Source organism: Triplophysa rosa, linkage group LG4 (assembly GCF_024868665.1).
Source record: "Triplophysa rosa linkage group LG4, Trosa_1v2, whole genome shotgun sequence".
NCBI classification, from domain to species: domain Eukaryota; kingdom Metazoa; phylum Chordata; class Actinopteri; order Cypriniformes; family Nemacheilidae; genus Triplophysa; species Triplophysa rosa.
The window spans coordinates 12,587,485-12,615,314 of NC_079893.1; the positions used below are offsets into that span (position 1 = coordinate 12,587,485).

Genomic DNA, 27,830 nt, shown 5'->3' on the forward strand with positions numbered 1-27,830 from the left:
TTTCCTCCTCTTTTACTCCCTGTGTTCAACATGGCAGTCGGCAAGAATAAGAGGCTGACCAAAGGTGGCAAAAAAGGTGCCAAAAAGAAGATGTAAGTTACAAAATTCACCTCTCGATCACGTCGTTACATTGTTATAAGATGTTCTGTGGAATATTTGGTGTGTGAGGACGAAGGATGTGATCGATATTTAGATGATTGTATTTAGCTATCATGCTAATGCTGGCAGGCTTACTTGGAGCATGAGTGCTGTGTGTTTGAATATGGCAACTTTACGTTATGGTTAACGTTCCTGGCAACATCTTGAATTTGCTACACTTATTATTTAGTCGTTCTTTCTTAACAGAAATTGCAGGGCAAATTGGTGACGCTAGCATGAAGTTACCAGGAGAACTGGCTAACGTTAGGCTTCTTCAGCAAAGCACCGGTTCAGAGTGACTTATCATTAAATTATAAAAAGTACACGCTCATAATTTTGTTAAATGAGCAATGATCAATACTCAACAGTAGGCAGGCCAGGCTAATCCAGTGTCAGCTTTTGAACTATTCATTTTGAAAATATATCGAGCATGTGCTTCTGTGTACGTGAACAATCTATGCATCTTATAAAATAATGTGTTTTCTCTCTTCGCAGTGTTGATCCTTTCTCCAAGAAGGACTGGTATGATGTCAAGGCACCAGCCATGTTCAACATTCGCAACCTGGGCAAGACTTTGGTCACCAGGACTCAGGGAACCAGTAAGTTTTTTTGTCTTTAGGCCATTGATGTTTGTCCAGTTTACACCATTTGGGAAAAGGCAACATTACAGAAAAAACATGTGACCTGGTTGTTTTGATTGGCTGCCAGAGTACAGTTGCCAATATAGCAGTGTATGATATGCTTATGAGTACTGTACTGTATAACAGTGGACATTTGTGCTGACAATAGGTTCAGTCCAAGTTAAAAATCTAAGTTATTATTGTGAGATAACCAGGCATTCTCATGGCTATAGAAAGCATTGGTAGCATGGCCATGCTAACAGACATTTTCTCTATATTCCAGAAATTGCCTCTGATGGTCTGAAGGGACGTGTGTTCGAGGTCAGCCTGGCTGATCTGCAGAACGATGAGGTGGCCTTCCGTAAATTCAAGTTGGTCACAGAAGACGTGCAGGGCAAGAACTGCCTCACCAACTTCCACGGCATGGACCTTACCCGTGACAAGATGTGCTCCATGGTCAAGAAGTGGCAGGTAATGTTTCACATGACTAGTTCGCATGGATGATGTGGATAATTGTGTTTACTGCCTACTGCTGTAAACCCTTACTGCTGTAGTAAAAGTTCAGCTGCTGTCTTGTGCTTAAGTTATCATTTAGAATCAGTGATACTTTAATATTTTGGTTTGACGAGTCCCTTTATGGTAGACCGTTTTCTTGTTGAATATGTTATGCAAAGAAAAATGAATAACACATATTTGTTAAGATCATATTACTAGTCAAATACCACTCACTTTAAAGTGATATCCCCCCATGTGGTCAAGCACTTTCTATCATGGGAAAAATTGTGTTACGTGACGTAGGGCTGCAACAACTAATCGATAATGAAATTTGTTGTCAACGAATTTCATTATCAATTAGTTGGTCTGTGACATCACTTGTGAGCTGCGCAGTTACAAATCAAGCGCGTCATCTTCCCTTTTAAAATTACCTTTTAGATGTGTCTCTCCGTGCAGCATGAGCTGCGCAGATTTAAATGTCAGACGTGGTTCTCCGTGGATGCGTCTCTTCGTGCAGCGCGAGATGAGCAGTTTGAAAGTCACACGTGTCTCTCCGTGCTGCACGAGATGCGCAGTTTGAAAGTCACGCGTGTCTCTCCGTGCTGCACGAGATGCGCAGTTTTAAAGTCACACGTGTCTCTCCGTGCAGCGCAAGGTGTGCCGTTTTAAAGTCACACGTGTCTCTCCGTGTGGCACAAGTTGCGCCGTTTTAAAGTCACACGTGTCTCTCCTTGCGGCACATGTTGCGCAGTTTTAGTCAGGCGTGTCTTTCAGTTTTAAAGTTTAAAGGGTAGAGGTGTTTTAAATGACAAAATTAAAGATTATATTAGTAAAACCCAATTTGTGGCGTTTGCACTTTGCAAAGTACATGATAGGCTAAATACCCTGATTTGGTGGTCTATTTAGTTCAGAGGTGGGTAACGAAGTACATTTACTTGAGAACTGTACTTAAGTACACTTTTTGAGTATTTGTACTGAAGTATTACTTTTTCTGTTTACTTTTTACTGTACTTCACTACATTTGAATGACAAATATCTCACTTTTCATGGCACAAAAAAAATATTTCCTTGGCCGACCCTGCCCTCGCGCCCATGTTTGGGAGAGACTATTGTCAGTTGCTTCTAATATGACACACCTGAATCAACTCACCAGGTGTGTTAATTATGGAGACATTCACAACATTTTGGGAGAAGGCTAATGAGTTCAGTTGTGTATACTTTTCCCATATCTGATTTACTTATTATAAGCAAATGATGTAATTACATTTTTATCCGATTAATCAAAAAAAGAATCGTCCAACTAATTGATTATCAAAATAATCGTTAGTTGCAGCCCTAACGTGACGCTCCATCTATGTAATTATCCAAAACACTTATTTTGGCACTCTGTTTAAAGGGCTAGTCTTCTATATTTTAAGATTAATGTAGAATTGAGAATGAAAGATTAAAGTCAAGTTGACACACTGTTGTTTTTTAAAGAAATTGTACAAGTTTAAAACTCCAACTGTATCTTGTATCTCTTTCCATTAGACAATGATTGAGGCCCACGTTGATGTGAAGACCACTGATGGCTATCTCCTCCGCCTTTTCTGCGTGGGCTTCACCAAAAAGCGCACCAATCAGATCAGGAAGACCTCCTATGCTCAGCACCAGCAGGTCCGTCAGATCCGCAAGAAGATGGTGGAGATCATGAGCCGTGAGGTTCAAACCAATGACCTCAAAGAGGTGGTCAACAAACTGTACGTATCATGTTCACGGTGTCATTGTATTTCCTTGAATTGGTCCAATAGAACTTTATTTTGTAAATATGTGATTGACTGTTTTGCAGTGTTTAAGGTTGGGTGTTGCACGCTAGATTTGTAAGTTGTCTTTCAGGATTTGATTAGTTGTTGACACTCAAACTTGTGAACTGGGTGAAGTACAGTAGTCATAGAACAGGTGATCACAGTAACCGATGTCCAGGCTGGGTTAGAACCTTTGACCATTAGCTGTGTTTCCATTACCCTTCAAATTGCATGAATTGAAAATAAGACCAATGGAACCTTGACAGTTTTGCAAAAACTCTGTGTATTGCTAAAAAAGATTTAATGCTTGCTTCCAAGTATGAAGGATGCTTGGATGACACCTGTTTCTGTGATTAAAAAGTGATTGCTAGTGCAGTGGCTGAGATGTACAAGAACCTACCAACATCCATGTCCTTGATCATGCGAGGAAAACATTGTTTGAGTCGCATAACATTGGTTAATGGGAATTGTCATTTTGCCGTAGTTTTTGTATAGACATTTAGAAAATATTGCAAAAGTTTTGCACAAATCTGTAATGGAAACTAGGCTACTTTCTGATGTAATCTGTATCATCATGAAAATTAAGTTTTGGCTATTTTGTTGTTGTACAGGATTCCTGACAGCATCGGCAAGGACATTGAAAAGGCCTGCCAGTCCATCTATCCTTTACATGACGTCTATGTCAGAAAGGTTAAGATGCTGAAGAAGCCCAAGTTTGAGCGTAAGTAAACTTTTTTCGGAACTAGGAAACCCAGATGTTTGACATGCCTAAGGTTTAAAGAATTAAAGAGAGACTGACCTTTTATAGAATTAATAGAAGTATTTCATAGCCAGGATGAGTTATTATAGTCTATATTCTTACGTATTTGTAATTTGAGAGCAGAACCACCATGGTTGTGCCATAAAAAACACATATTTTTGAAAAAATGTATTGCATTAAGTGTGCAAAAATTCATTAAGTAAATGTTTCATTTTTTGTGCATCTTTATCAGACCAAATGCAATCCAAATAGCTCAGTTTTGTCACTTGTATGGCCCATTTCAGTAGTTTAGCACTGAATTTTTAATGTTAAATGACTGGGTAAAACAGGTTTTATAGTTGCAGTCTTGTAGAAGATAATTCTGTGAGTGGGGTGGTGTGTCAATGAAATGTGTTATTGTACAGTTGGAAAGCTGATGGAGCTGCATGGCGAGGGTGTTACCAGCAGTACTGCTAAACCTGCAGAAGGTGAAACTGGGGCCAAGGTGGAGAGAGCTGACGGATACGAGCCCCCCATCCAGGAGTCTGTTTGATATTCCCAAGGCAAACAACTGATGTCAATAAACATGTAAATTTGAATTTCTGTGTGCTGTCTTTTTTCACCTCTATAGGAGGTTCCGAGTTAAAAAACGTGTCTGCTGTGGTTCACATGCATGCATTAGTAGTAACGTGTGTCTTGTATTTCATAGTATGCATTTTTTGTGACTCAATTCTGAAGCAGGCTATTTATACTTGGAAAAGAACATTTACCCCGTTTATACAGGTAAAAGTTGTCAATAAGACAAGGCTACTTTAATAACCAGGTAAAAACAGGTAAAACATGACTTTATATATTTGGCTGAAGCATATGTCTGTTGTCCATTCCAAACACAAGGTGGTGCTCCGCACTTGCTTTTGAGGTTTAAACAAGTGCATCTTGTGTTGTGCAGTTGCAATAAATAGACCTAAAACAGTATAAATCAGAAGTAACACTGACCCAAAGAAATAAACATTTCACTTTATCATGTAGAATAGTAAAGTTTGCCCATAATTGCATTAGACAAACTGTTTTTGAATTAAGCCCCTTGGTAAAAAAATGCAAAATAAAAAAATCTGGCATAAGAAAACACTGCTTCTGTAAGATCTTGATTGATTAATCATGCTAGTGTCACTTCCATCCACCTGCACAAAGAACACATTATGAAAAAAATTGCAAGTTTATTAAAAATGTAAAAACTTGAAAAGGTAACTTAATAATCTCACCTGTAGCGACCTCTACAAATGCTTTAGGGAAGATGCCTTCTCTGCCATTGATCCTCCCGCTCCACCACTCATCATCTGTGTGAGCTGTGACCAGGATTTGGTCTCCCTGCTGGAAGGGCAGGTCATCCTCCGTCTCTGCTGTGAAGTCATAGAGAGCTTTGGCCCACACACCTTCGGCCTGCAATCACACATCTGACAGTTTTACACTTTCATATTACTTTCATGGTATTTTAATTGAATGTAGAGTGCAGTGGTGTTTGAATAGCGTTCTGTTTTTACAATAAAAAATAAGGTAATGTAGCAAGTGGATACCTCATTGGCTTTGTGTGACATCAGTGTGTTAGTTAAACCAGCCATTCCTGAAAAACAAACAATTTGTCATTTATAGCTCATGAATATTACTGTATGTGTGTAATTAAAGAAATTAATTTGCATATACAGTACATAAAATATAAATCTTAAAGTAAAGTATAAAAAATATTAAATGTCAAATAAAACACAAGATGATGACATAGGCGAGAGCAGCTTAAAACAGAAAACCACGCTCTGTTTCTACAGACAGTAGTATAGTGAATAAGATTGAGGACATTTTTATTCAGCCTTTAATGAAACGCAAATAGAAGGGCAGATTCCTCACATTTCTGCTCTAGTGAGAGCTTCCCACTCGCTGACTCACAGTGACAGATGCTGACTGCTGCAGTACCACATACTGTTCATATATTGTGGGGAGGAAGATTAGTGATCTAAAAGTGAATACTACAGACAGTTCTAGAGAAAACTGAATTGCTCTAGAATGTGTTTGTGAATGTGTGAAATAGATTTTTGATATTGTTAATACTTAATTGGTCATTTATCTTATCTTTCAAGGTTGTATTTGTTAACCATTAGTTAATGCATTAGCTAACATGAACTAACAATGAACAATGCGTTATTAATCATATTAGTACAGTATTTACAAATATATTTTTAAAATTGAACATAAGTGTTTACATTAGTTTATGCACAATTAAGTAACATAAATAACTGTACTGACTTTAACTAACATAATACAAAGAATAATTGAAGAGTTTATTTGAAAACTCTAAATGTTCAAAAATCATGTTTTTTATTATGTTGAGTGATAAGTGTTTCATTGTGTTACTTAACTGTATAATTATTACTTACCAAAAAAAACATGATTTTTGAAAATGTTCTGTTTTTGCAAATGAACTCTTTAATTAAATTCTAAAAAACTGTACTGCTCACTGTTAGTTCATGTTATTATTGTATTCACCAATGTTAATACCTTATTGTAAAGTGTAACCGTTTTGTATACTTTATAACTAAATGAAACTCTTCTATCACAAATATAACTATTTTATTATATAATCATCATGAAAGAGAGAATTTAAGATCCCTGCACTTTTAATTTATAACTCTTTTGGTTTATTTAATGAGAACTAAACTAACAATAATTATTGTTAATCAGTAATGAATTATTCAATTACATACAGTATATTTGCACATATTATCATTTTAATAATTTATTAATTTTACAACCAAAAAGTGTTTGTGTTTTACAAGTAACTGAGGGTGACTTACTGTTAATCCTTAACCTCATTTAGTTCTGTTCATTAACATTAATCACTCGATAAAAATGTTAAATGTTTCCATTTAATTGCATGTGTTCTATGGAAATTGAGTTTTGTATGTCTTGGTCAAACTGTTCAGTATGAATGTATTGCTTTCTCTCTGTGTTGTTTCCAGGTGGTCGAGGTTGTGCATTCCAGCAAGATCTGCCTGACACTTAACCTTGAGGAAAGAAGATAGTACCTCTTTGTTCTCTCTAATAATCTTTTGGTTAAAAAATGTTGTAGAACATGTGACTTCGTTGTTTTAATTAATGGGATGCCTCAGGAAATTCACTCTACATTATAGGATGCTACTTTAAGCCTATGAGATGCAGAATTATGGCCATTATGATGACTTTGGCCTTAGAAGACACACTGAATATGGCACTTACCAGGCAGTGCAATCTTGTTTGGTGCAGATTTCTGCACTGGGACTCGAGGAAGATCCTCAAGCACTTCCACATAGTTAAGAGGGAAAATCCCAACGTGGCCGTTCAACTTTCCAGAAGCCCATTCATCTTCAACATACTCCAGAAGCTGAATAACATCACCTTCAGAGAATGACAGCTCACCGCCTTGCTCTCCTTCGAAATCAAACCTTGCTACACATCTCGGGCCACTGGTGAAAACACATGGGACAGATATTACTGATGAAGCATCCTGAGATTTTCCAGTATTTGTTTTTGCCAAACATGGACCAATAGGCATCCATGACTAAAATATCTGTTTTATGAATCTCTTTAGACCTGGTTTACCACTGAGGTACTACAGTTTTTACGATCAAATGCTATGAAGATGACTTACCTGATGGCCGCAGGAGCAGGTTTAGGTTTCCATTCATTGCTAGATACTGGGGCAGGTGCAACAGGTTTGTTCTGAAGAACAAGATTATTGGCAATGCCAGTTTACAAATTAATTTTCCAGTCCCAATCACTTGGATAAATACAGGAGTAAAGGTTACCTGTGTTTTGACGTAGTTAATGGGGAAAAATCCAGTCATGTTTCTGCACGTTCCCATGTACCATTCACTGTCTAGTTGTTCTACATTAGACACTACATCACCAGCCCTCAAAGCCAGCTCTCCTGGACCCTCTGAAACACACAAACGTTATGACAGGAGCAGTCTCATGTGTGTATATATCTGTATTTACAGTATTTACCTGGTGTGAAGTCATAAAGTGCTTGCACTTGTAAAGATCCAGTATTAACCACCACTCCACTGAAAGTTGGAGATGGGTTGTTCTTCTGTTGAAAGACATGGACAGCCGAAACAAACATGTTAACTATGTAAGGCTCATAATGCTTTATGGATTAAACTGTATGATGATGATTATAGTCAACAACGTACAAACATTGACTGAATGTGAGTATTGTTAACCTGGGGTGCAGTATAGGGTAAATTTGTTAAAGGCGTAATAATCTTCATATGTGTCATCTGCACTGTTCCCTCAGCATTTCCCACTTGGCACTCAAATGTCTTACTGTCTAATTGATCGAGTAAGACAAGGACTTCATTTTTCTGTAGGGAATAAAGGGTGGAATTAATCTCTATACAGTATTTTAACAAGTGAAACTTGCTGGCAGGTAACAGTTAAACATGAGAAAAACTCACATAGCCTCTAACTCAGTAAGGTGAGATTTATTTTTGTACAGTGAACATACCTGAAAGGACAACTCCCCAGTGTTTGTGCCATTGTAGTCAAACTGAGCAATGCCATGAGGGATCTCAAGCTGCATAAACAATGAAAACAACGCAGAATTGCATTTAGTTTTGTCAAACAAGATCAAATTAGACAATTTGGAACCACACAAGAATGAAATCGATTAAATGTGTGATTAAAATAACATCTCACTGTGTATTTGTTATAAAGGGAACGTCCAGGGTTGGGTCTTGGCGGCAGGGCGGGTCCTTTTCTCGAAGCTCTGCGGTTTGGTTGCTGAGATTGAGGTTGCTGTAATTTTATAGATACTCCTTGTGGAACTGTGTTATCATTGGGCCTGCGCAGAGAGCCACCTTTCTGCGGAGGAGGAGGTCTTCCTGGGTTTGCTTTAGCCGGTGGTGGGCGAGGAGGCAGAACCTTTCCTCCGCTGGGCCTGAGATATTAACACAGAGTTTAAGGGTGCAAGAGTACAGATTCTTTGGACAATAGAAGATCTTTATTCACTGTAACAATATCCAGGCTGATACTGCCAAGCTAACAAGCCATGAAAAGAGGAAAGCATAAAGGCGCATTTAAGAGGCCGAATTTGAGAAGTCAGTATGAGAACGGCTGGGAATAAATACAGGATTCATTTACCGTGGTGGAAGAGATACATCAGACAGGAGACTGAAGGAATCCTGGGGGAAAAAAGTATGCTGAAATTAATGCTCTCAAACAGCCAAAGAATTTTTTAAAGAATATAATGACAAATAATAAAACCTACTTCGTATATAACAATATACGTATATTGACGAAATCATCGCTTTAGATGTCTCATGGTATTTCACATGAAAAAATAGTACATGTTTGGACATATTTAGATAGCATTATCTTTTAGACTCTCTTCTTTTGTTACATTCTTTATGAGTTGGTTGGGAAAATAACAATAAAGAAAAATCTCTGTTGTACTGTGTAGTGTAGTGTGCATATTAATAAACCGGCTACGCAGAAAACCGCGTTTACATGGAAATTTTGAGACTGGACAGGTTTCTCGGATTGAGTGACGTCACCATCGAGAGTCCATAATTAAAAATGCTTTGGGAAATCGGTCAGAAGCTGTATTTTTTTATCTCTTCTCATGTCCGCAGTACCTGCATATGCAACAATAGTTTTTAATTTTGCCGTTTCTACGTCAACTGCATGATTCGAGAGCGGACTATTATGCATTATTTTCCCAGTTACTTCCGTTTGAGACTTTTACGATTGCGCTGTCAGACAAACAAAACTGAGAGAAAACCGGTAAAGGCATTTACACGCAACGCGAAATCGGAGTAACCATAGACAAAAAAAAACTACCTCTGCCGAGCGGGTTTTGCTTTGGCCATTTATGAGCTTTCGCCAGTAAAACAAAACCGTTTTACGCAATTACATGACCCAACAGGTTTATCAGCTTATTAAGCATAATCGGAGTAAGACTGTGCATGTAAACGCTCTCTCTCTCTCTCTCTCTCTCTCTCTCTCTCTCTCTCTCTCTCTCTCCTCTTTGTGTAAAAAAATCTGAAAAGCCATGTTTTTATATTTCAAATGTCACTTTGTGTTTTAAAAAGTCAAGTGACTGATCTTGTGAGCTACACTGGCGTTTGAAAATAGCACTTCTCATAATCACCCACTGCTTTTGCTCTATAATATCATATCTGTTGGTGGTAAAAAAAGAGTTGAAGTAAATGGCCTTACTTTGAGAGAGGGTTTGGCAGGTGTAGGGGGGCCACCCACAGCTTTCTGTACAGGTAAAGCAGGAGGAACACCTGTCACCTCTTCAAGGTCTGAAAAGCAAACATCAATTTATCATATTACTAACAGAGCATCATATTTTTTCTGATTATACCATTTCCTGCTCACATTCCTATCAATAAATGCAATTTTAGTTCGATTCACTGCAACTGTGGCCTTTTGTTGACTATTATGAAAAATAATGTTACAGTTTGTAAAAACATCTGTTGGTACAGTAATATTCTCACAACAGAAGGCCAGCATGTAGGTTGTACAAAGCTACTGTATAAGCATTTGTTGTGTATTTTGTCTTTGTAAAAAAATACAAGCTTTGCATTTTTGCTTTTAAATCCTTTGGCCATCTAGACTTCTAGTATTTCATTCTAATCTAGCTTGCACTATTGTTTATGTATCTTTTAAAAAAAATTCTGTTATTTTCTAATTGATAGCAAAGTTCTGATGTGTCATTTAGGTTTGTTTTCAGGTGAAAAAATGTCCAAAACTATGGCCAGTTTCATATCTTGGATGCCGACACACTTGAGCTGTAACCGAACGTGATGGATGACAACTGGAATGTATAGTGAAATATACATACAAATGGCATAATAAATAATATGTTAGAAACAACATTGGGGCAAGTCATTTTAAAGGGGAGGTCTGATGGAATTTCACTTTAAATTCAGTTAGTGGTATAGCCGTTTAAAAATAAACAACATCTGCCAAGTCACAAAGCTCAAAGTTCACAGAAAAGGAAGAAATCACTTTTTAAAGACTACAATGAAAGGCTCGTTGGGACATACTCTAAGCGGTAGACCCATCACAAAAGACTGGCTCAGCTTGACCAATCAGAGCATTTTGGAAAGAGTGACTTCATAGAACCACAAACTCAACAGCCTGTTTTCTGAGAATGGAGATGACGTGTAAAACACAGGTAAAATATGTAATAAATAAAGCATTTTTTGAAAATCAAAACATGTACACCTATTGTTTAGCACATCATAAACATAATGAAGACTTTAAAAAATAGGCAAAATAGGACAACTTTAACTTTTTTTGAGAATGAATTGTACATTTATTTTTTAGTTAAAATGGGTCATGTGGCACGAATATGTGTTTTTCTGTGTCTTTGGTGTGTTATAAGTTGCTCATGCATGTATTAGACATGTAAAATTGCAAAAATGAAAGTGTCGGAACAAAAGATGCATTCTATCTAAAAGCGAATGCTCACCCAGACCTGCCTGAAACGCCTCGTGTAACCACACCCCCACAAATCTACATCAGATCGTGGTATAATTTGACTAAGACCGCCCAAATGTATACACAAGTAAGGTGGGCGTACCTGTCAGCACAATTGCTTTGGAACCAGATGTTCCAAATATGGTAAGAGGCGTCACATTTCCGTCACACGCTTGCAGTATTCAACCAATCACTACGCACTGGTTAACTGGCCAATTATAGCACACCTCACTTTTCAAAGCGATGAGCTTTGTAAAAAATCTGCGCGTTTCAGAGAGGCGGGGCAAAGAGGAGATACAAACACACGGTATGTGGAAAATACAGCGTTTTTTAACCTTAAATCGTGTATACACATTGCATTACATCTAAAACAAACGATAATATTAGTTTTAGCCATGTCATACCACCCCTTTAATTCCACTGCTTTAAAGGTGAGGTGTGTAGCTTCTGTGGCACTAAACAGTCAGCATCCAACAACAACATTTGCCTAACTACTGTTTTGGGGCGGGGCTATCTGTTTGTGCAATCTTTGGCAGATGGACGTAGTGTTCTGAAAAAATTTTTATTCGTTTGATGCTATTTTTGCTCTTTGGTGTCATTAGTTGTGAAGAAATTACACAGTTCACCTTTAACAAATTGCCATCGTTATATGTCAATTTTCCAATACAGTAGGCGATAAATATGTTAACATATCACATCTGGATAAAAAGCACATAAGCACTTTTAATAGCACACACACTCACACTTGTCAGTTTTACTTGGGACTCTGATGACTGTGGGCCTTCTGGTCACTCCCTGAATGTTTGGCCCTGTGTAGCTGAATCCCCCTTGATGGCCAGGTTTAATAGGAGAGTAGTCTGCAATTGATGTATATGGGTCAAAGATGAAAAAGGGTTTAAGCATAAAAACAATTAGTGTAATACTGCTTTAAATTGTTGTTGTTAAAAGTTTTCTGTTTAATTTAATTGCATTTTTGTTTTTCTGAGCAAAAAATAAATATCATACATGTTCCCCTGATTTTCAGAAGACGCCCACTAAAGTGTCATTCAGTGTAATAATCTTGTCAGGCATATTTACAAAAAAAATCAATTTATGACATTAAAAGATTAATTACTTTCACCCCAAATGCAAATTAGTTGCAATTTTACATTTTTTTCTTATTTTCCACCATTCTAGGATTTGCCCATTGGTCCGTAATTTTTTTTACAAATTTAAAGCACAATAGAATCAGTCAGAATCAGAGTCAGAATAAGCATGTTGTTTGAATTTGTACATAAATATTGTGTTACACTGAATGACAATGTAACATTATTTCAAACGAATTTTGACATTTTATTCTCCCAAAACCATAAAGTAGACATTTTACTTACATTTAATGTGCTTTCTATGGACATAAAATCACTTTCGTAAATTTCTTTTGATGGGGACATCTTAACGTCTTTGATCCATACATGTTTAACATCAACTAAATCATTGCATTGTGCATTGCATTGTGTCCAGAAAAACATTGGCACTTACTAATAGCAGCATCCACAAAGTCACTGGTTTGTATGTTGTCTGTGGACGTGACATTAGACAGAAGTGCAGTAGAGTTGTGATTGTTGAAGTTGAGTAGGTCTTGGCTGGGCTTGAGTGGAGATGGAGGTCCTTTGAATACTAGTTCCTCCTCCTGGGAGCTTACATTCTTAACTCTGACCAGTGAGGGTCGTGATGGAGGGATGGGGATCGTCCTAAAGGGGGGCTGAAAATCTGATTCATCTTTTGATTCCGAAGACGTTTTTTTGAATGACTGAGGTCTTGGAGCTGGTGTAGGTGGTGTTTTGACATCTTCATTTATGTGATTATCCAGCTGAAGCTCTTCTTCTTTGGGTTTTCTGATGGAGGGTCGGGGGGCAATGGAGGGTTTTGGTGCCAGCACAGGTGGTTTGGTGTAAGCTTTTCGAGGCCTGGGTAAAGGTGTGGCGGTTTCATCGTTCTCTACGTTAGACTGACTTTCGAAGGCTTGAATCTTTGCACGGATGTTGCGGTCAATGTGGAGAGCGGTCATGTTCTCACTAAGGTTCTGTGCAGGTTGGTCTGTTTTCTTTTCTTGGAAGTTGACAGGGTTGCTTAGATCATAGTAAGGTTCCGAGCTAAAAACATCCAAGAGTTCTTTCAGATACTTGCCTGAATGACCATTAGAGCTCTCCACAGGGGTTACAGGATCAACCTCCCAGCTGTCTTGCAATGGTATCAGAGGTGGCACATTGACCTGGCTGGTTGGGCTCTGTTTAGTTTTGGAACGTGGCCGGGGCACAGGGTGTTGAATTGGGGTTAGAAGAGAAGCTGTGCTGGTATTAGAGCAATTTTTAGCATTAACGCAAGGCTGGATGGAAATTGTGTTCTCTTCATCAGAACACAGTTGTTTGGGACTGGTTTGAGGTACTTTGGGATTAGATGGCAGTGATGGACGAGGTGGTTTTTTCGGCTGTTTTGATGAGACTGTAAAAGGAAAGATAATCAATCAGTCCCATAGTAAAGTGTGGTGATTCGTGGTTTCAGATTGATTTCTCAGTAAACCTTGTGAGAACAAACCTGCACTTCTGTGTTGTTGGATCAACAGCAGAGGTGTTTTGGAATCTGGATTAGTGGCATTCTGCTCTAATGTGTCAGTCTGAGTGGCAATAGTGGTTGTAAGTGAGCGACGTGGAAGGGGTGTAGGCGTGGTATCCTGCTCTTGGGTCTTCTCTTTGATCACCTGATCATAGGACGGTGGGAGCTGAAGCATGAGAAAAGGATGTCAATCAAACTCAAGCATCAAACCAGGCAAACGTGCACATCCGCTGGCACAGAGTAACCAATCAGATCGACCATCTTGCACAATTACAGTGAAATGGACTAGGTTAAGGTTTTTAGGATGAGTCCACATATGCAGTACTTTATGTTCTTGGCTAATGAACTCGAACCAAGGAAAGTTAGAAACAACTTGACGAAATCCAATTCATTACACAGGACGACTCGCTGCTGTTATTTGGTGGTTTGCTACACCAGCAATTACATTACTGTGGCTGAACTGCGGCAACATTATGAAAACGTATACGTTGGCCTAAAACCTAAAACAAATGGAGGTGTGTGTTTTGGCTACTGCTTCTTGGTTCTCATGTAGTTTAGAGCGGCTTATATTTTTGTTCATTGAGAAGTATCAGATATTACTAGGTACTAGGGTCTGAGAAGGGTCAGACCCAGCATATTTGAGATCTGCTTCCATGTTACATTGTATCTTTATACAGAATCTTGATCACCCCCAGAGCTGTCTCAAAGCAGTCTTAAAGGGACAGGTTACCCAAAAATGAAAATTCTGTCATTATTTATTACTCACCCTCACGTTGTTCCAAATCTGTATACTGTATATTTCTTTGTTCTGATGAACACAGAGAAAGATATTTGGAAGAATGCTTATAACCAAACAGTTCTTGGCCACCATTGACCACCATAGTAGGAAAAATTACAATGGTAGTTAGAAGTGCCCCAGAACTGTTTGCTTAAAAATATCTTCTTTTGTGTTCAACAGAACAAAGTAATGTACAAAGACATTTTTCCTACTGTTACATTGTTACATTGACATCTATCGGTTGAGCTTGGTATGCGCATGTGCAGTAACGTTTGTTTATGTTGTCACCTTGAAACCGTCTATAAAACAACTACCTGAACAGGGCTCAATATGTTCTCACTCCAGACTGATTGTGTGGTGGTAAACGCTCGTCCACATGCCCCTTGAAACCAGGAAGTGGCTGTTAGCGGCTCCGCAGATAGGATGGTTATCTCTGGACGCCTAAAACAAAAACAGCTATAATCAGTTCTCATTCATTCAGATGAAAGTATTTTTTACACACACATTGTTGTATATAAATCAGACTTTTGGTTTTGTACAAGCACATGATAAGAATTAATCTATTCTAAACCTTGTTGAAATACTGCATGGTTTGTAATCAGTCAGTAACTTTCCATTATGCAGTTTTATGGAATATTGACAGAAAATGATCTTTAAGCAAAAAAGACCAGCACAAAGTATCCAGCACAAATATCTAACAGACTGATTGAATGGTCCACATTAAAGGGGTGCTGCAACGATGTGTCATGCATTTTGACTTCTTTACAATGTTAAACGTGCTGTCTTCTCATTCTTAACATGGTCAACTTGTCAAAAAAGGAGTTGGGCGTGTAGTATTTCTGTGCTCGATACACTCCCCCAGCGATCGTACAGGTTTCGGAAAGTTTTTTTCAAACATATTAAACTGTTTTGTAACAATTTTTCTTAGTCCCTTATTGGACAATTCTCACGGAAAAGCACGCGGCACGCCCACGCGGCAGCAAGGAGAGCAGGAGAAGGAGCATGCGCAGACGTCACTTTCACTTGTGTGCAGGAGAGAGTGAGAGAGCATACGTTCGCGAAGTTCAGGTGTTTGTTTGTTCACTGCATTTGGGTGATGAATGTTATATAAACGGTGGATATAACGCTGGATTTGGAGATCATTTGAAACTGATATATGGAGCCGTCCCAGCGCTAAAAGATGCCAGACATGAACCACATGCGGTGAGTGAAAATGATGTCTGTGTTTTGTTGGCAATGTGCTTTAGTTCAGCCTACCACTCCCCCCCACACGCGCCGTATGATTTCGGAAATAATCGTACAGCTATATCTATCTTTTATAAATGCGATCAAACTAAATACTCTTCGAAGATACGAAGTATGCAATACTACTCTAGGTAATCAAGATTAATATGAGATTGGCAGAAACCGCGTGTGTTAGGGCCGCTTTAAGGCTTTTGAAAATAATATGGAAGACATTTTTTTATCACAAGCAGCAATCAGTTTTATACAGTTTTTGAGGTCATGCAAAACATGTGCATTTGTGTATACTGTTCCTTTAACTCGGCTGAGAAAGATCCATGACTTTAAATGTGTTTTCCCGATCACTCTCTAAAATACATCAGTCCCATGTAAACAAAAAAAAGAATAAAACTGGGCCAAAACAGAACTTTCAATGAACTCACCTTCTTTCTCTGGTGTAGTCAGTCTGTGAATGAGCACGTGCAGATGCTGGAACATTTGACATATATTTAGGCATGACATATTTACTGTTTACATAAATTTCTCCAAATAAAATCATAAAGTGCATCATACTCACTTCTCTTAAAGGCTGCTTTGATTGAGGAGAGGGGTCCTTGACTAAACACATGAACAGAACAAAGCAACACATACTGAGTAAAACAGATGTGTAGTTTAGCTCGGACTCAAATACTGACTCAAACAACATATAAAACAGAATGAGATGAGATGCTGCCATTGTGTAGCTGAAGACTGGAAATGGACATTGTTCAGAAGGCTTTTAGAGTTGTTTCCATTAATCCAAATGTTTCTGATTCAACTCTGTTCAGATTCTTTACTCAAGCAGAAGACAGATCAAGTTGGCAGTAGCAACAAATCAGATTTGTTGCATCCATGTACACAAAGTATGAGCTTACAGCACATTTTCCACCATTTTTTACAACAAAAAGTTATTTCTTAAAGAAAAACATAGTAACTTCTAATACATTACAAACCTTTGCTTTAATATTTCTTTCAACTGTTTGTGTCACTGTACTACATTTTTCTCTTAACCGGGTCCACTGCATTCAAAAGCACAATGAACTCAATCTATCAACAAATACCAGAGTAACTACAGTTGCCTGTAGTCAGGCGGTGTAAACAAAAGACAGAGCATGTAGTTCAACATTCATACTGCATTTAACATTTAACGTGAAATTCAAATGAAGTGCAAAGTAATCTAGTTCATACCTTAGAAGTACTAGTAGTTAGTAGTTTCACCATCTAACCCAAAAACTACAGCGTTTACTGGTGAAAGCACCTTGAACGTTCACGTCCAAGACTTTTGGCTTTCTGACTTTTCCACTTTCCACTAAGCTTTCTGCATAGCTGAAGTGATGTGTCATACACGCTGTGTGTGCGAGTGTGTGCGTGCGTGTGTGTGTGTGTGTGTGTGTGTGTGTGTGTGTGTGTGTGTGTGGTGTAGAGAGAGAGAGAGAGAGAGAGAGAGAGAGAGAGAGAGAGAGAGAGGGAGGGAGAGAGAGAGAGAGAGAGAGAGAGAGAGAGAGAGAGAGAGAGAGAGAGAGAGAGAGAGAGAAAGCATGGCTAGCATGCCAGGCTCTCAGCGGCAGCTTCAGAACAGCCTCAAATTAAAACCAGATGACATGTTGGATTTACATCCTCAGTGTTTAAACTGTTGAGGTTCATCTTTGACTCAGCTACAAACAAACACAACCATCCATTATAGTTCTGTCATGGATTGATTTATGTTGGAGACCTTTTAGTTTTGTCTTTAATTGAAAAACAACTTAAATAAAGCAGATGACTTGTTTGAGTTTTGTTCAATTGTATTAATTTTTGTCTTGTAACTAAATCAAGCAAAAAGCTTTATAGGCTATGGGATAGACTGCATATTCATATTGTGATTTCACATGTGAAGGTCTAGATTTACATCTGAAATTTTTAAGGCTTGTTTAATGTTTGACAGGCCTGAAGTGATTAAACAAAACAGTACATTGATGAGTTAAAAATTCACACAAACTTTAAAAGAGAACTGTCTGGAAGCTGTCAACACACAAATGCTCAAAGAGAATAAAGTTGACATATAAACTTAACTATAGCAGGATAATCTTTCATTACATAAAGCTGTATGAACAAATAATACAAATTTGTCATGTTGTGCACACCTCATCAATATCAAGTGAAACTAGATTCCGTGTTTACAGAAGATAAGATCTTACCTCACATATATGTGTTCGGGTTTATTTCTTTCTGAACGGTCTGTAAAACAGAAAGAACAAAGTATAAGCTAAAATGCTAATTTTCCATCTAAATTTCTAGCATAATTTTATTTAGTCGCTAAATGAATCTACATTTGCTACATTCAGTCCCTAATGTCCTCATGCACAGCTGGCAGTGGTGACATTGTCTGTTTGACTGGATAACTGTGAGGTATGTTCCTGATAAACCTGTTTTAAACAGTACAGCATTGAGTGGTTCTTGAAACCATTCTCGGCACATATCAGTTCAGTCCAGTCTAACAACTCCCACAGGATGTTTCTGATGTTTTAGAGGTACAGCAAAGCATGGTCCATCTGTATACTTTCACTTTTGAACACATTTTAGATCAGTTTCAGAAGTAAATCTGTTGAACACATTGAATACATGATCACAATAAAGCTCACAAAACTTCAAAGCCTGTGTAACAAGACTAGCATGGTTTGATTGTGTGTGAAGAACCCCCCCCACCCACAAAAATAAAAAATTCTGTCACCCTCATGTTTCTTAAAACATGACTTTCTTAATGCAAAACACAAAAGAAAATATTATGAGAAATGTCTGTGGTTTTGTGTCCATACAATGGAAGTCAATGTGCCAATAATGTTGCTTGGTTAAAGATCATAAAGACATATAATGACTTGAGGGTGAGTACATTTTTGAGAGAACTATCGATTTAATATTTTACTTTTCCCACCTACTAAAGGTGAACTCAAAGACATCCGTACTGTCTGTTTACACCTAGTTTACAAGCGGTCAGCGCTAAATACAGGTGTAAATGGGGTCCAAAATGCTTTTAAACCAGATAAAAAAGAAACATATACAACACAGTTCGTTGTAATGACCACTTTAGCCAAATGTATGTCTTTTTTCAACAACTGACTACTAAAGTCAACTACTAACCAGTTGCTGTCCCTAGACACACTTGGTTCCAGTTTCTACTTTCTCTGTCTGTGAGCAAGTTATTGACTCCAAAACCAGAGCATTCTGAATTGAGCTGGCTAAACTAGGTCACTTCTATTACTGTCTGCCACTGCATTTACAAGGCAAGTCTAAGATACGACAGGCTTAACTACAACTTGTTTTGCAAAAATACAATTGTCTGAAAATGTATATCCCTACCTGCATACTGCCGAGAACATTGAGTCACTCACTGTGAAAGTGGCTACATATTATGACTTCCCCACCTTTTGATTGAAAGATACAGTGGGGAAGCACAACTCCCAGAAAAAAGTAACGTCCCTGTTTTCAGTAGGTATGTTGACAGCCTGTGATCTGCAGGAATGTGGTCAAGCAGGAAGTAGTTCACTTTTGACATTAGTGAATCAAAACAATAGTCAAATATTACCTAATCCAGGGGGTTCCCAAACTTTTCAGCCCACAACCCCCAAAATAACAGTGCCAATGACTCGAGACCGTCATCGGAGGTGGTTAAAGTTAGGGCTGTCACGATTATTAAATAATCGTCTCATCGCGATTGTTTGACCTCATCGCGATGGTTTCAGATCATCGCAATTATTGCACATCTCTATAGAAGACACTAGGGGGAGCTGTATTGCATCTGCATACTGCATATTTTAGTGTATATATTGTAACTAAAGCATGGTAATACTTGTAAAATGTATCACCACAACACAATCACTTAAAAAAATAACTAAAGCATATACCATAAAAATAACCTGCAGTACAATTTAATATTATTTCAGTGTGAAAACCACAACCAAAATCTCATTAACATAGAAGTAAACTTTTATTGTAGTCTTGCAAGTGAGAAAAAACAGACTAGAAGCTTTTCTATGACTGATAGCATTTTAATGGTGGCTTCTATTCACTCCTGATCATTTTACTTAATTTACAAGTATTTGGCGGTTGTATTATTGACAGGTAAAAGCCTAAACCTTAAGTATGATGACCCAATTTTTTCCTATGTATTTCCAAGAAAAAGAACATACTCTTTATATTCAGAACAATATAGTCGTTTCAAAGCTGAATAAAAAATGTATGAGAATTAAAAGTCAAAGCTCTAAAACAGACAATTAATCGCCATAATCGCAATGATTTATTAGACAATTAATCGTCAGCCAAATTTAATAATCGTGACAGCCCTAGTTAAAGTATACAAATGTTGTGCGCAATTGCACATGCGCTAATTAGGTTTTCCAAACACGCGCATAATGAACACAACATAATATTGTTTTATAGTAATTTACTCATTACTTTACTTGTTTACTTGTAAACCATGAACTATTACTACAGATGGTCAAATTTGAGTCAGTTTTCACAGCTTGTACAGTATTGAGCACAGATCATTTGTTTTTAATGTTATTTATATTTACTTTCATTTTGCGCCAAACTCCTATGACATTTTCCCAGTCCAACATAAAAGGAGTAGTTTTCAAATTTTTCTCATTTCAAGTTTTAATTTTGCCGCTGTTTGTAATGGTTATAAAATGTCTGTGTGATCATTGTAATTTGATCATTAAACCTTCTCTATCATTTCACAAAACCCTTTTGAGGTTGTTAAAGTATACAAACATTGAGTGCAACGCGCACATGCAGGTCTATCCAAACACGAGCATAATAACAACACGAAAGAACAGTCTAACATAATCAAAATTCGAAAGGCTGATGGCTTTTATTTGCATGGTTTTATTTTTAATTGAACTAATATTTATATATTTTGTTACAGTTATGGATAAAATATGCTATTTCTTATCATTAAAAAATATATATTTCTGGAAATCATCTCGCGACCCCGGGGTCCCACTACTTTGGGAACCCCTGACCTAATCCATAAACTGTACTGATCCTCTGCGTAAATACAGTAGTAGAAATAATAGAGAGTACTTTACCTAGCAGCACAGAGACTTGTGTAACAATGCTTACCCGTTTTGACATATTAATATATGAAAAAATATGTCAAACATTATACAAACCCGATTCCAAAAAAGTTGGGACACTGTACAAATTGTGAATAAAAACAGAATGCAATGATGTGGAAGTTTCAAATTTCAATATTTTATTCAGAATACAACATAGATGACATATCAAATGTTTAAACTGAGAGAATGTATCATTTTAAGGGAAAAATAAGTTGATTTTAAATTTCATGGCATCAACACATCTCAAAAAAGTTGGGACAAGGCCATGTTTACCACTGTGTGGCATCCCCTCTTCTTTTTATAACAGTCTGCAAACGTCTGGGGACTGAGGAGACAAGTTGCTCAAGTTTAGGAATAGGAATGTTGTCCCATTCTTGTCTAATACAGGCTTCTAGTTGCTCGACTGTCTTAGGTCTTCTTTGTCGCATCTTCCTCTTTATGATGCGCCAAATGTTTTCTATGTGTGAAAGATCTGGACTGCAGGCTGGCCATTTCAGTACCCGGATCCTTCTTCTACGCAGCCATGATGTTGTAATTGATGCAGTATGTGGTCTGGCATTGTCATGTTGGAAAATGCAAGGTCTTCCCTGAAAGAGACGACGTCTGGATGGGAGCATATGTTGTTCTAGAACTTGGATATACCTTTCAGCATTGATGGTGCCTTTCCAGATGTGTAAGCTGCCCATGCCACACGCACTCTTGCAACCCCATACCATCAGAGATGCAGGCTTCTGAACTGAGCGCTGATAACAACTTGGGTTGTCCTTGTCCTCTTTAGTCCGGATGACATGGCGTCTCAGTTTTCCAAAAAGAACTTCAAATTTTGATTCGTCTGACCACAGAACAGTTTTCCACTTTGCCACAGTCCATTTTAAATGAGCCTTGGCCCAGAGAAAACGCCTGCGCTTCTGGATCATGTTTAGATATGGCTTCTTTTTTGACCTATAGAGTTTTAGCCGGCAACGGCGAATGGCACGGTGGATTGTGTTCACCGACAATGTTTTCTGGAAGTATTCCTGAGCCCATGTTGTGATTTCCCTTACAGTAGCATTCCTGTATGTGATGCAGTGCCGTCTAAGGGCCCGAAGATCACGGGCATCCAGTATGGGTTTCCGGCCTTGACCCTTACGCACAGAGATTGTTCCAGATTCTCTGAATCTTTGGATGATATTATGCACTGTAGATGATGATAACTTCAAACTCTTTGCAATTTTTCTCTGAGAAACTCCTTTCTGATACTGCTCCACTATTTTTCGCCGCAGCATTGGGGGAATTGGTGATCCTCTGCCCATCTTGACTTCTGAGAGACACTGCCACTCTGAGAGGCTCTTTTTATACCCAATCATGTTGCCAATTGACCTAATAAGTTGCAAATTGGTCCTCCAGCTGTTCCTTATATGTACATTTAACTTTTCCGGCCTCTTATTGCTACCTGTCCCAACTTTTTTGGAATGTGTAGCTCTCATGAAATCCAAAATGAGCCAATATTTGGCATGACATTTCAAAATGTCTCACTTTCAACATTTGATATGTTATCTATATTCTATTGTGAATAAAATATAAGTTTATGAGATTCGTAAATTATTGTATTCCTTTTTTATTCACAATTTGTACAGTGTCCCAACTTTTTTGGAATCGGGTTTGTACATGAAAACATCTAAATGAAACCTGATTACAAGGGGTCAAGTTTTAAAGGCAGGTGTAGGCTAAATGACATTCTGAGTGCTTGTGGACCAGATCACATGAGACAGATATGAGCACCAGATGTAAAAGACAAAAAATTGAGCGACAACTATACGTTCTCCCAGCACGCCTGAAGGCACAAACTGACAAGACATGAGTCTCACCTGTTCTCCTTTTTAACGTTTTCCCAATTCTGAATATCTGTAACTATAAGGATTTCACAAAGAACACCAAACATCTGCAAATGACTCATTATCCATGTATTTTCCTTCAGATATGTTCTTAAATGGTATTGACATGAATGTTTTTGGGTACAGATCTGTGTTTAGACAAGTTGGAAGGCATTATGAGCAGACTATGGGATGAAATTGTGCTGACAGGGTGTCTCCTCTGTGTTTAAATCCTGTCTGTGCAGGACACCCATTGTACTGACAGACAAAACCTTTTTATACTGACCAGAAATCAGTCTTTAAATCAGGTTCCACCATACACTACAAGTTAGGACCTAAATTCACTTTGCTAGCTTTAGAGGACTGTTCATTAAAACTTCTCTATAAATCTGAGATGACTAAGTTTTAACACACTGGACCAACTAACAAACCATTTGAACAAAAACATCTATATTCATTATATATTTATCTCACTTCAAAATACAGTATGTACCGCTATAAAGGCATATTAATAAAGACAATAAGAAAAATCAAAGCAAAAAAATACTGTTACTCTGATAAGAAATCTAAGAAATGCCTCTTCTAAGTAAAATACAGAGAGAGATGTCTAGCTGTCCAACTCTGATGGAACACTTGCTTTTCTATCTCTTTTCTACTCTTTCAACAAAAAAAAGCTCTGTATACTGCGATAGGCTATATGAGACCAATTTTCTTTTATTGCACTTATGCTTTTTGTTGTCCTTATGTTGTTCCAATTGCTTCCATTGTTTCCCTCATCTGTAAGTCGCTTTGGATAAAAGCGTCTGCTAAATGACTAAATGTAAATGTAGAGTAACATTATTAGCTACAGTATTACAGAACATCTCGGTTAAACTTAATAAATTAATAATTATCTAGACTAAAGTTAAAGCCTTTATTTACAGTACCATACAAGTTAAACCAACATATAAACCATGTTTTGAGGAAGCAGGTTCACAATATGTAAAACAGCAGTCAAATTAGACACACTTACAGGCATTTACTTTCCTAGCAAATTAGGTCACCATCACAACAAATAAGCCTTCATTTTGTCATAGCTAAGACATAAAATGCTTGATGCAATGTGATTGATTTTGTTGAAGCAGGTGTGATCATGTATGCATGTCTGTACTATTTGTGTTGTATAAAGTAATGGAAACACCATCACAATAAGTCCTTATTGTGAAACAGGATGACCTAAAAAAAATCCTTGTGGAATTACTGAAAGATGTTGAGTTTGAAAATTTTTATGAACCTGGGGCACTGCCCAATGCCAACAGTAATGCTATGATAACATAGTCTACATGTTGAAGCAGGAGAACTTCTACTGAGATCAGGAGAGTTTAATTTATGTAGACGAAGAAAGGAGTAGCTGCTTGAAAGAATTTAAATTGGAATGGAGTCTGGCCTGGAGGTTTAAAAGTCCTGTACCACCTAAAACCTGCCAGCAAAAACCTTTACCTGTGGTATTGCACACACACACTGATTGAACTGTAAAATGTAACCATAGGAAACAGATATAATAATGTCAAGACGTGAAATAATATTGAGCTGACTGTCCAGACATACATTTGACACCGCACAGGTGGTTCACTTTAGCACAGGCTGCAGCATGCACAACTGCTGCCTCATGTTTCCTCAGTTGTGTCACCTGTTATGTGTCAGCATAGGGGAAGAGTTGTAACCTGCTGTTTTCCCTCCCTCACAGCTGACTCACCAGAACACCAAGACTAATGCTGGAGATCAAGAGGAATTTTCCACTGCAGATCTGACTAGTGTGATATCAACAGGATTTATAAGTTCTTGGTCTCTGCATCACATATTCTATAAGCGACTAACTCATATTAGACCCTAGAATGTCATATAATTAATTAAATCTTCAATAAATCAAGTGCATCATTACGTTAGGCTAAATGTTTTACTTTTCGTTAATGTTAAAAGAAAAATGAATTACAATTAGAGAAACTGCATTATTATTCCTATAATTCAGCGATTTTTAAAACATCTCCATATCAGAAAGTCGCCAAAAGCATCTTCATGTGTGATACTGTACAATACACATAACAAGTATTGTCTTGAAATCATTCGAATCTATCACATAAATGTTTTAAATCCCCAGAATAAAGTTTTAACTTCACTAAACGTTATTAAACTCTGAACCTTCCAATACGAATGGTCTTACCTGTTGAATCTCCTCTTCCTGTAGTGCTAACATTTGGACAATCTTCATCTCCATCCTGATATCGGGCTTCAGCCATTCGTATTCAAAGTATGGTGGGTAATAAAACAGCTGATGTCAGTTGCCCAACACTGCGGAGATGTTAAATTTTTTCCAGCGCAACTCTGGCAATATGACAGAAAGCATAAGGACAGGCTGTTGTGTGACTAGAGTCAGAAACGGTCTGTGCACGTGTTAAGTGGAAGCGCAGTTTCATCATGTGTGCACGCGCGCGTGTCATTCACATCTGCTGTACAGTAGAGGGCAAAAAAGACCAGGGTTTGAATTTCTGACTCAGAGCAACTGTTAACAGTAGCCTACTTACGTTTAGGCCTACATGAGATTATTAACCAAAACTCATTTATAAAGGCAACAAAAATAACAATTGGCCTGCTTTAGTAATATTGGTAAATGTTTATTTATAGGCCTACAATTGTTCATTGTTTTTTTTCGTATTGTGTTAAATGTATACAGCGTTTTATTTAAAAATGTTTTACTATACAGTATGTATGTAAAAGGTAATATTACTTAGATTTATTAAGAATAAGATGGTTGTGACTGGTCCCTGCACTTCCTTACAGAACATATAAAAGAAAGTCTTATCTTGCGACATGCAGCCAACATTGAGATATGTAATCTCTCTGTGATAAAAAACAACCTTCTAATTAATAATTACATTTTTACAAAAGAAAAAGTAAATAAAAGTGCGATTCTAGGTGTGCGATCTAGTAGGCTATACTTCTACAATGCTTGAAACACTTTCTGATATTTCATGTGTTGGTTATTCCTGAATATAACAAGGACTGGGATGTTTTGAAAACATTTGTGAACACAACGATTTGTATAAATAATAATCCAAAAATAAATCATATTTTATGTGTTAAAACAGTGTACTAGCGTCCGCATGCTACAGCCAATCATGAGGCAGCGGCACAAGAGTGTAGGGGCGGGACTTGTATTCGAGCTCACCTTTCTAATCCATGCTCAGGTGACCGAGCGAGAGAGAAAGAAAGCTGTGTCGTCAGAACTCTCTGGACCTTTAAAGTGTAATGTGACAAACTCAAAATAACAAACTCAACAGAAACGTCGCGGTAAAGCATTGTTATGAGACCGATCATGAGTCGGTGTTCATAATCCAGCGCGTGTGGAATATGACACATGGGAAAACAGCAGCTACTGAGTCGACGTTCGGACAGGAGTCAAAACGATTGGACTGTAAAGACGAGGTATGTGGTGTTATTTACATGTTGTTGACATTTTAAATGTGTCTTTATGGTTGTTATTTTACGCGTTATCACGTTATTGCTCGACTTGTGTAGAGGGCAGAATAGCCCTGACGTGAAGTGCAGGTTGGTTGTTGGTCTAGTCTGGAAAAACATGCTTGGATTTATAATAGAACCTTGATTAGAAATACTTCGTAATTTGAAGAACTAGGCCTACATATTAACTACTGTTATAATAGTATAACCTCATAGTTATTTATAAACATACTCCATATAAAGATTTTGTTGTATAAAGTCAGTGCAGTCAGTGTAAGGTTACTGAAACGATGGTTTATTAATATTCTTTTGTTGAAGTTATGACACTGAATATGCAAAACAAAAAATTTGTTTGAGTTCGCTAATCCACAGCTTTTTTTTTACGAAAAGACAAAAGCAAAACTTAATTGTTTAGATTTTTGTTATGTGTTTTGTTAACTTTTCGGGATAACGCGGACAACGAATCGTGTTTTTCTAGTACAGTGTGTGGTGTTTGCGTGCTAGTTTGAGTTTTGTGTGACAGCTAGCGTTGGATGTAACGTTACTATAAATTCAACGTGGTGTACAGCCGTGGCCAAAAGTTTTGAGAATGACACAAATATAAATTTTCACCAAGTCTACTGCTTCAGTGATTTTTATGTTTTTGTCAGATGTTACTATGGTATACTGAAGTATAATTACAAGCATTTCATAAGTGTCAAAGGCTTTTGTTGACAATTGCAAAGACTCAATATTTGCAGTGTTGACCCTTCTTTTTCAAGACCTCTGCAATTCGCTCGGGCATGCTGTCAATCAACTTCTGGGCCACATCCTCAGTGATGGCAGCCCATTCTTGCATAATCAATGCTTGGAGTTTGCAGGTTTTTGTTTTGCTTGAGGATTGACCACAAGTTCTCAATGGGATTAAGGTCTGGGGAGTTTCCTGGCCATGGACCCAAAATGTTGATGTTTTGGTCCCCGAGCCACTTAGTTATTACTTTTGCCTTATGGCAAGGTGCTCCATTATGCTGGAAAAGGCATTGTTCATCACCAAACTGTACTTGGATGGTTGGGAGAAGTTGCTTTCTGAGGATGTTTTTCTACCATTCTTTGTTCATGGCTGTGTTCTTAGGCAAAATTGTGAGGGAGCCCACTCCCTAGGCTGAGAAGCAACCCCACACATGAATGGTCTCAGGATGCTTTTTTGTTGGCATGACACAGGACTGATTGTATCGCTCACCTTTTCTTCTCCGGACAATCTTTTTTCCGGATGCCCCAAACAATCAGAAAGGGGATTCATCAGAGAAAATGACTTTACCCCAGTCCTCAGCAGTCCAATCCCTGTACCTTTTGCAGAATATCAGTCTGTCCCTGATGTTTTTCCTAGAGAGAAGTGGCTTCTTTGCTGCCCTTCTTGACACCAGGCCATCCTCAAAAAGTCTTGGCCTCACTGTGCGTGCAGATGCACTCACACCTGCCTGCT

General features: G+C 37.9%; 3 protein-coding genes across 6 annotated transcripts in view; 2 read left to right on the forward strand and 1 right to left on the reverse strand.

Annotated features, from left to right (window-relative positions):
* On the forward strand, window positions 1-4,375 carry rps3a (ribosomal protein S3A). The gene is made up of 6 exons (XM_057332217.1): window positions 1-92; window positions 634-737; window positions 1,042-1,229; window positions 2,784-2,992; window positions 3,649-3,758; window positions 4,202-4,375. Exons 1-6 carry the CDS (start codon window positions 31-33, stop codon window positions 4,327-4,329), a joined length of 801 nt encoding a protein of 266 aa, XP_057188200.1. The 5' UTR covers window positions 1-30; the 3' UTR covers window positions 4,330-4,375.
* Window positions 4,376-4,587: 212 nt separating this feature from the next.
* On the reverse strand, window positions 4,588-25,274 carry sh3d19 (SH3 domain containing 19). 3 transcript variants are annotated; one of them, XM_057332216.1, is made up of 20 exons: window positions 25,074-25,274; window positions 18,102-18,141; window positions 16,463-16,503; window positions 16,329-16,374; window positions 14,979-15,105; window positions 13,869-14,052; window positions 12,813-13,775; window positions 12,038-12,151; window positions 10,023-10,111; window positions 8,946-8,986; window positions 8,502-8,742; window positions 8,311-8,379; window positions 7,997-8,167; window positions 7,809-7,893; window positions 7,610-7,740; window positions 7,453-7,523; window positions 7,041-7,267; window positions 5,351-5,397; window positions 5,039-5,216; window positions 4,588-4,957 (listed from the first exon to the last, which is right to left on the reverse strand). In XM_057332216.1, exons 1-20 carry the CDS (start codon window positions 25,147-25,149, stop codon window positions 4,944-4,946), a joined length of 2,955 nt encoding a protein of 984 aa, XP_057188199.1. In that variant the 5' UTR covers window positions 25,150-25,274; the 3' UTR covers window positions 4,588-4,943. The 3 variants fall into 3 exon arrangements, with proteins under 3 accessions (XP_057188199.1, XP_057188197.1, XP_057188198.1); XM_057332214.1 differs by lacking the exon at window positions 25,074-25,274 and adding an exon at window positions 18,234-18,440; XM_057332215.1 differs by lacking the exon at window positions 25,074-25,274 and adding an exon at window positions 18,234-18,438 and having other exon boundaries at window positions 8,027-8,167.
* An 833-nt stretch (window positions 25,275-26,107) lies between these two features.
* Window positions 26,108-27,830, forward strand: part of fhip1aa (FHF complex subunit HOOK interacting protein 1Aa) — a 25,714-nt gene continuing 23,991 nt past the window's right edge. For both annotated transcript variants that reach the window (XM_057332806.1, XM_057332808.1), the window contains exon 1: window positions 26,108-26,335. The gene's annotated coding sequence lies outside the window, so the exon portion shown is untranslated. The remainder of the gene's footprint in view (window positions 26,336-27,830) is intronic.